The following is a 17112-nucleotide window of genomic DNA, read 5'->3' on the forward strand; positions in this document are numbered from 1 at the left end:
ATTGGCTGGTGCCTTATCACCTTGAACTTATCACTGCTTTATCACTTCTCCAGGCTTAATACACTTCTACATGATTATTTCTTGTTATGCAACGATATGTTTAATACATTACACCAATAGCCTTATTTTAGAAATTATACTGCAGATATCATTGTTATATAATTACACATCTTTAGCGCATTAACCCACATGCTGTACATTATTTTAGCATGTATAGACGACACGTCAGTTTGTTACACAGTGATGTGACCCTGTCTGCTTATTAAGGCATATGATATAATCATAATAATAATTTTATTTCTCTGACGTCCTAGTGGATGCTGGGAACTCCGTAAGGACCATGGGGAATAGACGGGCTCCGCAGGAGACTGGGCACTCTAAAAAAAAGATTAGGTACTATCTGGTGTGCACTGGCTCCTCCCTCTATGCCCCTCCTCCAGACCTCAGTTAGAATCTGTGCTCGGCCAGAGCTGGGTGCTCCTAGTGGGCTCTCCTGAGCTTACTAGAAAATAAAGTATTTATTAGGTTTTTTATTTTCAGTGAGCTTCTGCTGGCAACAGACTCATTGCTACGTGGGACTAAGGGGAGAGAAGCAAACCTACCTGCTTGCAGCTAGCTTGTGCTTCTTAGGCTACTGGACACCATTAGCTCCAGAGGGTTCGAACACAGGCACCTGTCCTTGATCGTCCGTTCCCGGAGCCGCGCCGCCGTCCCCCTTGCAGAGCCAGAAGAACAGAAGCTGGAGGTACCTTTGGCACAAAAACATACATATATACAGTCTAGCACTGTATATATGTAAAAACCCCCGCCATTTTTTACATGAAATGCGGGACAGAAGCCCGCCACTGTGGGGGCGGGGCCTTCTTCCTCAGCACACCAGCGCCATTTTCCCTTCACAGCTCCGCTGGAAGCAGCTCCCCAGGCTCTCCCCTGCAGTATCCAGGTACAAGACGGGTTAAAAAGAGAGGGGGGGCACATAAATTTAGGCGCAAATCAATACAAAAAAGCAGCTATTGGGAAAATCACTTATTAGCAGTGAAAATCCCTGTGTTATATAGCGCTGTGGTGTGTGCTGGCATACTCTCTCTCTGTCTCCCCAAAGGACTTTGTGGGGTCCTGTCCTCAGTCTGAGCATTCCCTGTGTGTGTGTGGTGTGTCGGTACGGCTGTGTCGACATGTTTGATGAGGAGGGTTACGTGGAGGCGGAACAAGGGCAGATAAGTGTGGTATCGCCCCCGTCGGGGCCGACACCTGATTGGATGGATATGTGGAAGGTCTTAAATGACAATGTAAACTCCTTACATAAAAGGTTTGATGATGCTGCAGCCTTGGGACAGCCGGGGTCTCAGCCCGAGCCTGCCCAGGCGTCTCAGAAGCCATCAGGGGCTCATAAACGCCCTCTATCTCAGATGGTTGACACAGATGCCGACACGGAGTCCGACTCCAGTGTCGACGATGATGAGGCACATTTACAGTCTAAAATGACCAAGGCCATCCGATACATGATTATTGCAATGGAAGATGTATTACACATTTCTGAGAGTAACCCGGTTAATACCAAGAGGGTTTATATGTTTGGGGAGAAAAAGCAGCCAGTGACTTTTCCCCCATCTGATGAATTAAATGAATTGTGTGAAGAAGCGTGGAGTTCCCCTGATAAGAAATTAGTGATTTCTAAGAGGTTACTGATGGCGTACCCTTTCCCGCCAACGGACAGGTTACGTTGGGAAACATCCCCTAGGGTGGACAAGGCGCTGACACGCTTATCTAAAAAGGTGGCCCTGCCGTCTCAGGATACGGCCGCCTTAAAGGAGCCTGCGGATAGAAAGCAGGAAGCTATCCTGAAGTCTGTGTATACACAATCTGGTACTCTACTGAGACCTGCTGTTGCTTCAGCCTGGATGTGTAGTGCTGTAGCAGTGTGGACAGATACTCTGTTAGACGACATAGATTCCCTCGACAGAGATACTGTTTTGCTAACCCTAGGCCATATCAAAGACGTCGTCTTATATATGCGAGATGCTCAGAGGGACATTTGCCTGCTAGGCTCTAGAATTAATGCTATGTCCATTTCTGCCAGGAGGGTCTTATGGACTCGGCAATGGACAGGAGATGCTGATTCTAAAAAACACATGGAGGTTTTGCCTTATAAGGGTGAGGAGTTGTTTGGGGACGGTCTGTCGGACCTCGTGTCTACAGCGACAGCTGGAAAGTCCACTTTCTTGCCTCAGGTTTCCTCACAGCCTAAGAAAGCACCGTATTATCAAATGCAGTCCTTTCGTTCCCAAAAAGGCAAGAGGGTCTGGGGTGCATCCTTTCTTGCCAGAGGCAGGGGTAGAGGTAAGAAGCTGCACCATGCAGCAAGTTCCCAGGAACAAAAGTCCTCCCCTGCTTCCACTAAGTCCACCGCATGACGTTGGGGCTCCACAGGCGGAGCCAGGTGCGGTGGGGGCGCGTCTACGAAACTTCAGCAGCCAGTGGATTCGTTCACAGGTGGATCTCTGGGCTATACAAATTGTATCTCAGGGATACAAGCTGGAATTCGAAGTGACTCCCCCCCCCCCCCCCCCCCTCCCCCCCTCCGCCGTTACCTCAAATCAGCCTTGCCAGCTTCCCCCATGGAAAGGGAGGTAGTGCTGGCGGCAATTCACAAGCTGTACCTCCAGCAAGTTAGTGTTCATTCTAGCACCCTGCACCTTTCAAATTCTGTGCAGTTCCTCTTTCCTGCCTGGGGAGTTGCTCTCTGCTGTGCTGCTTCTCAGCACACTCTGATCTGTTACTCAGTGCTGTGATTCAGACCTGTGTGTGCTGAGAAGCACCATTGCAGAGAGTGACACCACAGGCAGGAAATAGGAACTGCACAGGATTTGAAAGGTGCAGGGTGCTAGAATGAACACTACAAGTGATTGTCAGGGTCCCCCTCCTTCAACAGGGAAGGGGTTACTATTCCACAATGTTTGTGGTACCGAAACCGGACGGTTCGGTGAGACCCATTCTGAATCTAAAGTCCTTGAACACTTATATAAAGAAATTCAAGTTCAAAATGGAATCGCTCAGAGCGGTTATTGCAAGCCTGGAAGAGGGGGATTTTATGGTGTCGCTGGACATCAAAGATGCTTACTTGCATGTCCCCATTTACCCACCTCACCAGGAGTACCTCAGATTTGTGGTACAGGACTGTCATTACCAGTTCCAGACGATGCCGTTTGGCCTGTCCACGGCACCGAGAATATTTACCAAGGTAATGGCCGAAATGATGATACTCCTTCGGCAGAAGGGAGTTATAATTATCCCGTACTTGGACGATCTCCTCATAAAGGCGAGGTCCAGGGAGCAGTTGTTGATCAGCGTAACACTCTCTCAGGAAGTGTTACTACAGCACGGCTGGATTCTGAATGTTCCAAAGTCGCAGCTGATTCCTACGACGTGTCTGCTTTTCCGGGGCATGATTCTGGACACAGAACAGAAGAAGGTGTTTCTCCCGGTGGAGAAGGCCTAGGAATTAGCATCTCTGGTCAGGGACCTCCTGAAACCAGGGCCCTCATTCCGAGTTGATCGGTCGCAAGGCGAATTTAGCAGAGTTACACACGCTAAGCCGCCGCCTACTGGGAGTGTATCTTAGCATCTTAAAATTGCGACCGATGTATTCGCAATATTGCGATCACAAACTACTTAGCAGTTTTAGAGTAGCTCCAGACTTACTCTGCCTGTGCGATCAGTTCAGTGCTTGTCGTTCCTGGTTTGACGTCACAAACACACCCAGCATTCGCCCAACCACTCCCCCGTTTCTCCGGCCACTCCTGCGTTTTTCCCGGAAACGGTAGCGTTTTCAGCCACACGCCCATAAAACGGCCTGTTTCCGCCCAGTAACACCCATTTCCTGTCAATCACATTACGTTCGCCGGAGCGATGAAAAAGCCGTGAGTAAAAATACTATCTTCATAGCAAAGATACTTAGCGCAGTCGCAGTGCGAATATTGCGCATGCGCACTAAGCGGAATTTCACTGCGATGCGATGAAAAATACCGAGCGAACGACTCGGAATGAGGGCCCAAAACAGGTATCGGTGCATCACTGCACGCGAGTCCTGGAAAAGATGGTGGCTTCATACGAAGCCATTCCCTTCGGCAGGTTCCATGCAAGGATCTTTCAGTGGGATCTGTTGGACAAATGGTCCGGATCGCATCTTCAGATGCATCGGCTGATCACCCTGTCCCCCAGGGCCAGGGTGTCTCTTCTGTGGTGGCTGCAGAGTGCTCACCTTCTCGAGGGCCGCAGGTTCGGCATACAGGACTGGGTCCTGGTGACCACGGATGCAAGCCTCCGAGGGTGGGGGGCAGTCACTCAGGGAAGAAACTTCCAAGGACTGTGGTCATGTCTGGAGACTTCTCTACACATAAATATACTGGAATTAAGGGCCATTTACAACGCCCTGAGTCAAGCAGAGCCCCTGCTTCGAAACCGGCCAGTTCTGATTCAGTCAGACAACATCACGGCGGTCGCCCATGTAAACCGCCAGGGCGGCACAAGAAGCAGGATGGCAATGGCGGAAGCCACAAAGATTCTTCGATGGGCGGAGAATCACGTGCAAGCACTGTCGGCAGTGTTCATTCCGGGAATGGACAACTGGGAAGCAGACTTCCTCAGCAGACACGACCTCCACCCGGGAGAGTGGGGACTTCATCAGGAAGTCTTCCAACTGATTGCAAACCGATGGGAACTGCCTCAGGTGGACATGATGGCGTCCCGCCTCAACAAAAAGCTAAAAAGATATTGCGCCAGGTCAAGGGACCCTCAGTCGATAGCTGTGGACGCCCTAGTGTCACCGTGGGTGTACCAGTCGGTATATGTGTTTCCTCCTCTTCCTCTCATACCAAAAGTACTGAGAATAGTAAGAAAGAGAGGAATAAGAACAATACTCATTGTACCGGACTGGCCAAGAAGGACTTGGTACCCGGAACTGCAAGAAATGCGCACAGAGGACCCATGGCCTCTGCCTCTCAGACAGGACTTGCTGCAACAAGGGCCCTGTCTGTTCCAAGACTTACCGCGGCTGCGTTTGACGGCATGGCGGTTGAACGCCGGATCCTAGCGGAAAAAGGCATTCCGGATGAAGTTATTCCTACCCTGATAAAAGCTAGCAAAGACGTGACAGCAAAACATTATCACCGTATATGGCGGAAGTATGTTGCTTGGTGTGAGGCCAGGAAGGCCCCTACAGAGGAATTCCAGCTGGGTCGATTCCTGCACTTTCTACAGTCAGGGGTCACTATGGGCCTAAAATTGGGGTCCATAAAGGTCCAGATTTTGACCCTATCCATTTTCTTTCAAAAAGAACTGGCTTCACTGCCTGAGGTTCAGACATTTGTTAAGGGAGTGCTGCATATTCAGCCCCCTTTTGTGCCTCCAGTGGCACCTTGGGATCTTAACGTTGTGTTGGATTTCCTGAAATCACACTGGTTTGAGCCACTTAAGACCGTGGAGCTAAAGTATCTCACGTGGAAGGTGGTCATGCTGTTGGCCTTCAAAAAAATGTGTAACAGTAACTTGCGCCCTAGCTGCAGCTCGGTAAACCACCAAAGAAGGAGCACCACTCCTTTCTAGACACAATATAACATACAGAGGCGATCTCCCAGCGCTGCTATACACAATTCCGATCCGTATAGTTTCTTGTTCCTCAAAGAGAAAACAAATTAGTGAGTCCCCTTGTTTTTCAATCGATCCTTGAAGTCCCAATTATTAGGAGACTGACCTTTATGATGGGCCCTATGTGCGTTGAAAGGTATCTTTGGGTCCTTGCTTCTATTTTGGACCTCCCACAATGCTTGTTATATGGATAACTTCTCAACACACCATATCACATCAACTTTATAATAGGTCGCCCATCTGCACCAGGCTTACCTTTATATCAAGCCCTATATGCGTTGAAAGGTATCTTTTGGTCCCGACTTCTGTCCTCGACCTCTGATACCCCCACACCAATGGCTCCCGGGCGATCAATAAAATGGCAAATCCCGCCAGAAAAATGATGATTTTTTATTACTAAAAAACTTTTTTTTTCGAACAATAAAATAGATAAAAATGGAAAATGTCCACAAGACAAAAATCAAAACAACATAAACACAGGAGATTCCCTATATGAGAAAAGGTGAGGCCACTTCCACTGGTACCCTTCAGATGGAACAAGGAAAAATATTTTTAGGTTGCAACAATCCTTGCCAAAAAATAGTAGTACCAACATACGTGGTGTGGTTCAGCCTAGGGTCCTCCTGTGCGATTCACCAACGCGTTTCGGATAACAAATCCTTCCTCAGGGTGCATGGTGGAAGTGACCCCCCTGGTCTCTTTATACCCCTCTGGCTATGTTTCATATCCTCCTCCGCCAATCAGGTTCCACCATCAAAATTAATACATATATAATCCAAATACCACCTAAAAACCTATACTCATATATAGTACACATACACATCAGTTAAATGCAATGTCCATATGCTGTATATTCTAAAATGTATCCGTAAAATTACATTCTGTACCCAAATTGGTTGCATGCAAAGAAAGGACTGGATCCATAAGGTAAACATTATATATAAGGTCTGCATCCCATCCTGGATATTAGCGTCCATGATTTTTATTTGATCCGGCTGCTGAAATCACCGGTTTTGGCTAGTTTCCGCTGACGTCCTTCCTGTTTGTATGTGTTGCCATGGAGACGTCACGTGTATCTGGGTATGGATGGGCGAGATATGATGGTGCGGTACACAGTGAACGGAATGAACTTCCGGGGTTGCGTTCCAACAACCGGAAGTCGGCCGCACCACATGACGGGAATTTCCGTCTTTGAGAGACTCGCTGACGGCAGAGATCGGAGACGTGACCTTATGGATCCAGTCCTTTCTTTGCATGCAACCAATTTGGGTACAGAATGTAATTTTACGGATACATTTTAGAATATACAGCATATGGACATTGCATTTAACTGATGTGTATGTGTACTATATATGAGTATAGGTTTTTAGGTGGTATTTGGATTATATATGTATTAATTTTGATGGTGGAACCTGATTGGCGGATGAGGATATGAAACATAGCCAGAGGGGTATAAAGAGACCAGGGGGGTCACTTCCACCATGCACCCTGAGGAAGGATTTGTTATCCGAAACGCGTTGGTGAATCGCACAGGAGGACCCTAGGCTGAACCACACCACGTATGTTGGTACTACTATTTTTTGGCAAGGATTGTTGCAACCTAAAAATATTTTTCCTTGTTCCATCTGAAGGGTACCAGTGGAAGTGGCCTCACCTTTTCTCATATAGGGAATCTCCTGTGTTTATGTTGTTTTGATTTTTGTCTTGTGGACATTTTCCATTTTTATCTATTTTATTGTTCGAAAAAAAAAGTTTTTTAGTAATAAAAAATCATCATTTTTCTGGCGGGATTTGCCATTTTATTGATCGCCCGGGAGCCATTGGTGTGGGGGTATCAGAGGTCGAGGACAGAAGTCGGGACCAAAAGATACCTTTCAACGCATATAGGGCTTGATATAAAGGTAAGCCTGGTGCAGATGGGCGACCTATTATAAAGTTGATGTGATATGGTGTGTTGAGAAGTTATCCATATAACAAGCATTGTGGGAGGTCCAAAATAGAAGCAAGGACCCAAAGATACCTTTCAACGCACATAGGGCCCATCATAAAGGTCAGTCTCCTAATAATTGGGACTTCAAGGATCGATTGAAAACAAGGGGACTCACTAATTTGTTTTCTCTTTGAGGAACAAGAAACTATACGGATCGGAATTGTGTATAGCAGCGCTGGGAGATCGCCTCTTTATGTTATATTATATGCTGTTGGCCTTGGCTTCAGCTAGGCGTGTGTCAGAATTGGCGGCTTTGTCATGTAAAAGCCCGTATCTGATCTTCCATATGGACAGGGCAGAATTGAGGACTCGTCCCCAATTTCTCCCAAAGGTGGTATCAGCGTTTCATTTGAACCAACCTATTGTGGTGCAGGCGGCTACTCGGGACTTGGAGGCTTCCAAGTTGCTGGACGTAGTCAGGGCTTTGAAAATCTATGTTTCCAGGACGGCTGGAGTCAGGAAAACTGACTCGCTGTTTATCCTGCATGCACCCAACAAACTGGGTGCTCCGGCTTCAAAGCAAACTATTGCGCGCTGGATCTGTAACACGATTCAGCAAGCTCATTCTGCGGCAGGGTTACCGCATCCTAAATCGGTAAAAGCCCATTCCACAAGGAAGGTGGGCTCTTCTTGGGCGGCTGCACAAGCGGTCTCGGCTTTACAGCTTTGCCGAGCTGCTACTTGGTCGGGTTCAAACACATTTGCTAAGTTCTACAAGTTTGATACCCTGGCTGAGGAGGACCTTGCCTTTGCTCATTCGGTGCTGCAGAGTCATCCGCACTCTCCCGCCCGTTTGGGAGCTTTGGTATAATCCCCATGGTCCTTAAGGAGTTCCCAGCATCCACTAGGACGTCAGAGAAAATAAGAATTTACTCACCGGTAATTCTATTTCTCGTAGTCCGTAGTGGATGCTGGGAGCCCGTCCCAAGTGCGGACTTCTGCAATACTTGTATATAGTTATTGCTTAACTATAGGGTTATTGGTCTGAGCCATCTGTTGAATGAGGCTCAGCTGTTGTTCATACTGTTAACTGGGTATAGTTATCACAAGTTGTACGGTGTGATTGGTGTGGCTGGTATGAGTCTTACCCTGGATTCCAAATCCTTTCCTAGTAATGTCAGCTCTTCCGGGCACAGTTTCCCTAACTGAGGTCTGGAGAGGGGCATAGAGGGAGGAGCCAGTGCACACCAGATATAGTACCTAATCTTTCTTTAAAGAGTGCCCAGTCTCCTGCGGAGCCCGTCTATTCCCCATGGTCCTTACGGAGTACCCAGCATCCACTACGGACTACGAGAAATAGAATTACCGGTGAGTAAATTCTTATTTTTTCCCACCTGACCTTCACGACAAAGGTTTGTAAAACAGCGACATGGACTTCCATGCACACTTTACGAAATTCTACCAGGTTTAAGTGAATGCCTGTACAGGTGACAGTATTGATCATAAGGTCTTGTGGAGGTAGTTTGGTCTGGTTGCATGCTGCAGGGATGTGTGCCTTTCCCCTATCCTCCCTGGAACATTTTTGGTCATCCCTACTCCACTGTGTCCTAATGAAGTATTTCCATTCTAAAATACTTTTTTCTTATTGAGTTGAGGAACGGTGGACAGATACCACCAGTTTGATACCAACTCTGTATTGTGACCATCTGCTTTTGGTGACCCCTTTAGTTGCGTAGGTTTCCAGGTTATTTATGTTTCTTGTTCTTTGTGACTTCTGTTGTTCTTGTACCAAATTTATTGAGCATGTTTCATGGTAGCGTTTACGGCTTGTGAGGAAGAAGCCAAATTCTCTTAATGTCAATCCATCTCATGTTAGGACCTATTCCCTATTGTGCTGTGTCTCCGATTTACTGGGCAAGGATTTTTGAATTTTTCTTTTTTAAAAAGTTCTGCCTTTACATTCTGCCATATTTTACACCTCTAGGTTATCTGAGCGCAACTGCATTGAGATTGTTGCTAAGCTCATTGCTGAGAAGCAGCTGGATGTAGTGCACACTCTTGATGGAAAAGAATATATCACACCATCCCAAATATCTAAAGAGATCAGAGATGAGCTTCAGGTTAGAGGTGGTGAGTAAGATCAGCTTTTTTTGGGGTAGATGCAGTCAAAATTGCTGTCACTGTTTGTGCAGAGCAGGTTATGTTTGACGCAAGTTTTTTCTTTTTGTAGGGAGAGTGAACGTAGTTGAACTACAACAGGTAAGTTCATTTGAGTTAAAAGCAAATTAGCATTGCTGTCACTGATATCCTGACTAGTTTCAGTATTGACTATAACCAGAAAAAACAGTGAGGGGAATTCAATTGTTTTTAGGCGCGTGTAAGTAATGGGCGACGGGTGATATTAAATTCTGTAGATGGGCACGATTGATGCAGGCTCCCATTACTTATTGTGCTTGTTGCACACAATTTCACCGGGTTTAAACGTGTAAAGCAGCAAAACTCGTTCAAAGTACTCGGTGCGCTGAGTTTGGGTGGCCAAAAGCCTGACTTTGGGCAGATTTCTGCTGGCCACTTCAGAAGGGTGCGAGCAGAAATAATGGGCACCCGCGGAATTCATGTCCATCTGCACAATCGGGAGCTGCAGGCACCCAGTAAATACAGTTTCATTTATAATTATTCAAAAGTCTGAACATACACAAGTATGGCAATTACCAATAAAACCAGTTTTGTATAAAACAAGTTTAGAACCAAAATGTGAATACTAAAAACATAGAATAAAAGTTAATCATAACTTTCATACATTTTACTTTTGGGAATAATCCACATTGCTGTGAGATGTCGTTAATGTATTGAGAGTTTCAGACTAAAGCTGGTCCTTTATTTGATCACCAGTTGATGCGCTTGTCTGTATGTATGGTCACCATTTTTCTTTCTACTGTAGTTAGTGTATTACTGGAGTCGTATATATTTATTTAGCGTCTCATCTTTAATTTTTATTTTGGTTTCAGTGTCTGCTTTAGTGAATGAACCATTTTTAAATTAGTTTTTTTAGTATTGCATTTCTTTAAATATACAAAAGGAGCAGAGCTTATTGCTGCCAAAAGGGTATCATTGCGAAGTACAAAGGGCCTAATTCATGTTTGCATGCATTGCTGATGTTCACGCAACTGAGCGATTATCGTCAGACTGCGCATGTGCCACAATCGCTTTGCACACACACAAAGGTACCTTTGTGATTCTGGATGCAATGAGAATTTTAACGTAGAATGATTGACACGAAGGGACCATGTGTTGGCAAAAACGGAGAGATGTGATGGCCATTTATGGGGCATGTATCTGCTTTCAGCTGTGATCATGTACACTGCAAAATATGGCTCCTGTGTCACTACTGCTGTGGCCAGTCTTTGTAGTCATAGACTCATTCGGGGAGTCTTTATTATTTATTAACAGTTTTTTATATAGCGCAAAATATTCTGTTGCACTTTACAAATGGATACAGTGGTAAAGCAAAACGGGGTAACAAGTCATAGAGGTAGTAAGGCCTTGCTCGCAAGCTTACAATCTATAGCGAAATAGGCATAGATACACAAGAATAGGTACTTATTATAGCATAATGGTCCACCAGATTGCAAAAGTTCTTGGTGGGCTGTATGATATGGCCACATAGCAATGTTGACCCAGGGTCAGGAGGTCTTATTGTGCATGAGAGGACATTCAGCAGAGTGGGTGCAGCCTGAAGAAAGTCCTGCAGTTGTGCATGGGAGCCTGCAATGAGTGTGAATGAGAGACGTAGATATTGTGAAGAACGTTCCAATGGAGGAACTAACAGAGCGGCTTCATAGACGATGAATGTCTAGCGGGGAGGATTAGCCTTGCAGCTGCATTCAGAATGGATTATATGGTGAGAATCTATTTTTGGTAAGACCAGTAAGAAGACTATTGTAATAATCAATGTGGGAGATAATGGGAGCATGGATTAGAGTTTTTGTAATGTGTAAGGTATGGTCATATTTTCGATATGTTTTTTAGATGCATGTAACATGATTTTGAGACAGATTGAATGTGGAAAACAAAGGACAGTTTAGAGCCAAGGTTGACACATAGGCAGCGAGCTTGTGGGTTAGGATTGATTATCAAGTTCTCAACAGTGATCGAGTCATCAGGTTGGTAACTACTGTTATGCTTTGGAAATAAAATTCTGTTTTGGAAATATTAAGTTTGAGGTGGTGAGATGATATCCAAGATGAAACGGCAGAAAGGCATTCAGTGACACATCTGGGGAGGAGAGGTAGATTTGAGTATCATCTGCGTACAGATGATACTGTAATCCAAAAGAACTGATTAGCTTTCCAAGAGATGAGTATAGATTGAGAAAAGCAGAGGACCTAAGACTGAGCTTTGCAGTTCTCCACCTGAGAGAGGTAGCAAAGAGGTTGTGGATTCAGAGAAGTGGACACTGTAAGAGCGATTAGATAGGTAGGATAGGAACCAAGAAAATGGCCTGTACCCTGAAGACCTAGGGTTTGTAGTGTTTGTATGAGAATAGGGTGGTCAGTAGTGTCAAAAGCAGCAGAGTGATCTAGAAAAAGTAAGGGGGGTACTCACGGGAGAGATGTGTGCTGAGCGATCTTAACACAGACCGCTCAGCACACATCTCTCACCCCGCTCAGCACAGCGCGATGTGCTGAGCGAGGGGGAAAGCCGACAGGGGGCCGCTCACTTCACACAACGGTGAAGTGAGCGACCCGCTAGATTGAGCCTGCATGCAGCTCAATCTAGCATCGGCGATAGCGATGCGCGGGGCCGCGCATCGCTATCGCTGGAGGGCATACACACGGCAGATCCGTGCTTAAAATCTAAGCAATCTAGCAAGATTGCTTAGATTTTAAGTACGGATCTCTCCGTGTGTACCCCCCTGTAGAAGTGAGTAATGTCCTTTAGACTCTGCAGTAACCCGATTATTCCCTACTTTAGTCATGGCTGTTTTTCTAGAGATTAGGGAACGAAAGACAATGTTCCTCATTATTGCGTCAATGCTGTTTACGTGTACACACGACTAAGCGATGGCACCAGTGGACTTCTATATTCTTTTCTGGGCAGCAGCTTGACTTGAGATTATTAGCAATTCAATAACATGAATAAAGCCCTAAGTGGGAAGCATTTTATTTATTTGCAAAAACATTATTTGCTGTAACACTTTTCACTGCAGGAAACCCTGCTCCACTTATACTTTTATTTTACGTCCATGAAAAATTCCTATTACTGCTTTCTAATGTCAGTCTGCTGAAATATGTTTTAATTTGCATACTCTAGGGCCTGATTCTGTGTGGCATGCAGGTTCGAGTGCAGCCTCATTTTGAGTGCAGTTGGCATAGAAACAGGATATAAATGCGGATATTCACAAGCCCCTAATGTGTACGTGTCTTTGCAATCGCACTGCCCTATTTGCAGTCGCACTGCCCTATTTTATCATTGGCATTCAAACCTGTTCCTTGGTAGGTGCAAGGGATCCATCTGAATTTGGCGTCCATAATGCATATGAATGAGAATAGTGAGTGACTACAATCCCACACACCCACCCTACAGTTCTCTTAGCAGCCGAAGAGAAATGGCTGAGATGCATGTGGCTTTGAATTGTGCATACTGTACTTTCGCAAATATACACAAGCAGCCAAGATGCATGTGAGAAGCCGCTGGAGGCAGCTGCATGTTGCGTGCCATTAATGTTTTTATTATGTCTTCTTCTTAACAGGTTGTCAATGTTGATCTGACTCATATTGAAAGCAGAGCCAATGATCTCATCAGATTAGATAAAAGTGTCCAGCTGGTGCTTGGACAGCTTGTGGACAAGTAAGTAAATAATTGCGTTATTAGTAAATACTGGATCTCATAAAGTATATCAGGAAACACGTTTGGTGTAATGGTTATCATTACTGCCTAATAGCACTGAGGGTATTGAGTTTGTTTCGCACCATGGCCCTAACTATGTGGAGTTTGCTTGCGTGGGTTTCCACTGGGTACTCTGGTTTCTATACAAAATCCAATAATATGGCTCCCAACAAAAATGAACCCTCAAGTGTATGTGTGTGTGTGCATGTGGTCTGGAGTATAGATGGTAAGCTCCGCGGGAGCATGGACTGATGTGAATGGCCAAATGTTTCATGTAAAGTGCTGCAGAATATGTATGCACTACATAAGGACCTTATAATATGTGATTATTACTGCGCTTGTGTATATTAGCTGCTCCACATAAAATAAGAATACCAAAATAATTTAAATAAAGGAGCGCTTGTTGTGAGTTATACCACTCATACCTGTAAAAAAGTTGGGTTAGTAATAATGTTTACAGCCCCTTTTAGAGGTGTTTTTGTTTAAGATGAGGATGTGGAGTAATGAGGATTCCAAATGTAAATTGATCCGGTAACAGAAGTGGGTGATGTTATTGTGCAGCTGTCCCGTCCTGTCTAGCCCTGCTGTCCCTACCTTACAAGCCGCTGATCGCGGCTTGTTTCCGGTCTCCGGACCTGGTTTCCTCACTGCCAGTTAGCGGTATGTGAGCAAGTTGCTCTGCCGAGCGTCCAACGATGACGTGTAGCGGCGCCTCCTTCCTCCGTCTCTCTCTCTCCAACGCGTTTCGGGGTTTGGGCCCCTTTGTCAAGGATTCTTGAGAGAGACTGAGGAAGGAGGCGCCGCTACACGTCATCGTTGGGCGCTCGGCAGAGCAACTTGCTCACATACCGCTAACTGGCGGTGAGGAAACCAGGTCCGGAGACCGGAAACAAGCCGCGATCAGCGGCTTGTAAGGTAGGGACAGCAGGGCTAGACAGAACGGGACAGCTGCACAATAACATCACCCACTTCTGTTACCGGATCAATTTACATTTGGAATCCTCATTACTCCACATCCTCATCTTAAACAAAAACACCTCTAAAAGGGGCTGTAAACATTATTACTAACCCAACTTTTTACAGGTATGAGCGGTATAACTCACAACAAGCGCTCCTTTATTTAAATTATTTACATAAGGACCTGTTAATGTTCATTCAAAATAATGGAAAATGCTGCATCCAAAGCGGTTTGTCCCACCTCATCCCACTTTTCCAGTGCCACTTGTCTCCAGCTCCAGCTGTGCATAGTATACAAGACTAAAATATTACCGGTTATTGGATGACCTGTATAGTTGACACAGAATCGCCTACCACATGGTCAACTTGTCGACAGACACCATGTCGACATCTGAAATGTCATCATTTGACTGCTTAGATTTTTAGAACTAGTCAACCTCGTTGCTCAAAATTGAAGAAAAAAATGTGCTGCGTGTTCATGTAAAGCTTACAGTATCCCGAAAGTGTTAGAAAGGATTCATTATATTAACTGAATTTAGGGCAGAAAAAAATTGGCAAGGGCTTCACTGCAATTTACAACCCATAAGGAAAAACTCCCCACTCAATGCCTTTTCTATGGGAAAAAAAGCACCACTTTGACACGTTATTACTCAACAACCTGACCACTTATCAAAATTCTGCGACCTTATTGCACATCTGCATCACACACCATATCAAATGACGCCTGAACCATCAAAATCAGTGTTGTCATTGCTGATTAGTTGCTCTCCTCAAAAAAATCACTTAGCTGACTAAATAGGGAGAGATGGGCTGCAGGGCAGGGACTAGGGTTAGGGATAGGTGCAGAATAATTACCAGAACACCGCTCTTCAGATGCTTTCATCCGACTCAGTGTCACATGACCACAAACATGCTTCATATTGACATTTCAGTCATGTCAACATTCTCCTGTCGTCCTGATGGACATCAACATAATAAATATCCCCCTAATATACCACACCCCACTACCTTACCTTGGTGGGTTACAAAATTTTACTGCTGTATAAATCCATGTTAATATTTATTATAGAAAATAAGAATAAAGAAATTTCTCTGACGTCCTAGTGGATGCTGGGACTCCGTCAGGACCATGGGGATTAGCGGCTCCGCAGGAGACAGGGCACAAAAATAAAAGCTTTAGGACTAGGTGGTGTGCACTGGCTCCTCCCCCTATGACCCTCCTCCAAGCCTCAGTTAGGTTTTTGTGCCCGTCCGAGCAGGGTGCAATCTAGGTGGCTCTCCTAAAGAGCTGCTTAGAAAAAGTTATTAGGTTTTTTATTTTCAGTGAGTCCTGCTGGCAACAGGCTCACTGCAACGAGGGACTTAGGGGAGAAGAAGTGAACTCACCTGCGTGCAGGATGGATTGGCTTCTTAGGCTACTGGACACCATTAGCTCCAGAGGGATCGAACACAGGCCCAGCCATGGAGTCCGGTCCCGGAGCCGCGCCGCCGACCCCCTTGCAGATGCCAAAAAGTGAAGAGGTCCAGAAACCGGCGGCAGAAGACTTTTCAGTCTTCATGAGGTAGCGCACAGCACTGCAGCTGTGCGCCATTGTTGTCAGCACACTTCACACCAGCGGTCACTGAGGGTGCAGGGCGCTGGGGGGGGGGGCGCCCTGGGCAGCAATGATAATACCTTGTTCTGGCTAAAAATACATCACATATAGCCCCTGGGGTTAAATACATCCATATAGCCCCTGGGGCTATATGGATGTATATGGGGCTATATGGATGTATTTAACCCCTGCCAGGTCTCACAAACACCGGGAGAAGAGCCCGCCGAAATAGGGGGCGGGGCCTATCTCCTCAGCACACAGCGCCATTTTCCTGCACAGCTCCGCTGCGAGGAAGGCTCCCAGGACTCCTCCCCTGCACTGCACTACAGAAACAGGGTAAAAAAACAGAGAGGGGGGGCACTTTTTTGGCGATATTGATATATTAAGCTGCTATAAAGGAAACAACACTTCTGTAGGGTTGTTCCTATATATTTATAGCGCTTGGGTGTGTGCTGGCAAACTCTCCCTCTGTCTCCCCAAAGGGCTAGTGGGGTCCTGTCTTCGATAAGAGCATTCCCTGTGTGTCTGCTGTGTGTCGGTACGTGTGTGTCGACATGTATGAGGACGATGTTGGTGTGGAGGCGGAGCAATTGCCGGTAATGGTGATGTCACCCCCTAGGGAGTCGACACCGGAATGGATGGCTTTGTTTATGGAATTACGTGATAATGTCAGCACGTTACAAAAATCAGTTGACGACATGAGACGGCCGGCAAACCAGTTAGTACCTGTCCAGGCGTCTCAGACACCGTCAGGGGCTGTAAAACGCCCTTTACCTCAGTCGGTCGACACAGACCCAGACACGGACACCGAATCTAGTGTCGACGGTGAAGAAACAAACGTATTTTCCAGTAGGGCCACACGTTATATGATCACGGCAATGAAGGAGGCTTTGCATATCTCTGATACTGCAAGTACCACAAAAAGGGGTATTATGTGGGGTCTGAAAAAACTACCTGTAGTTTTTCCTGAATCAGAGGAATTGAATGAAGTGTGTGATGAAGCGTGGGTTAACCCCGATAGAAAACTGCTAATTTCAAAGAAGTTATTGGCATTATATCCTTTCCCGCCAGAGGTTAGGGCGCGCTGGGAAACAC

At 45.9% G+C, this 17112-nt stretch overlaps 1 protein-coding gene across 1 annotated transcript in view; it reads left to right on the top strand.

The window, feature by feature from the left end:
- Positions 1-17112, top strand: part of UFL1 (UFM1 specific ligase 1) — a 199640-nt gene that overhangs the window by 1474 nt on the left and 181054 nt on the right. Inside the window, exons 2-4 of the mRNA XM_063917010.1 lie at positions 9561-9706; positions 9807-9835; positions 13329-13426. Of these exons, the coding sequence (XP_063773080.1) occupies positions 9561-9706; positions 9807-9835; positions 13329-13426 (273 nt within the window). The remainder of the gene's footprint in view (positions 1-9560; positions 9707-9806; positions 9836-13328; positions 13427-17112) is intronic.

The sequence above is a fragment of the Pseudophryne corroboree genome, chromosome 4 (assembly GCF_028390025.1).
Source record: "Pseudophryne corroboree isolate aPseCor3 chromosome 4, aPseCor3.hap2, whole genome shotgun sequence".
Taxonomy (NCBI): Eukaryota; Metazoa; Chordata; class Amphibia; order Anura; family Myobatrachidae; genus Pseudophryne; species Pseudophryne corroboree.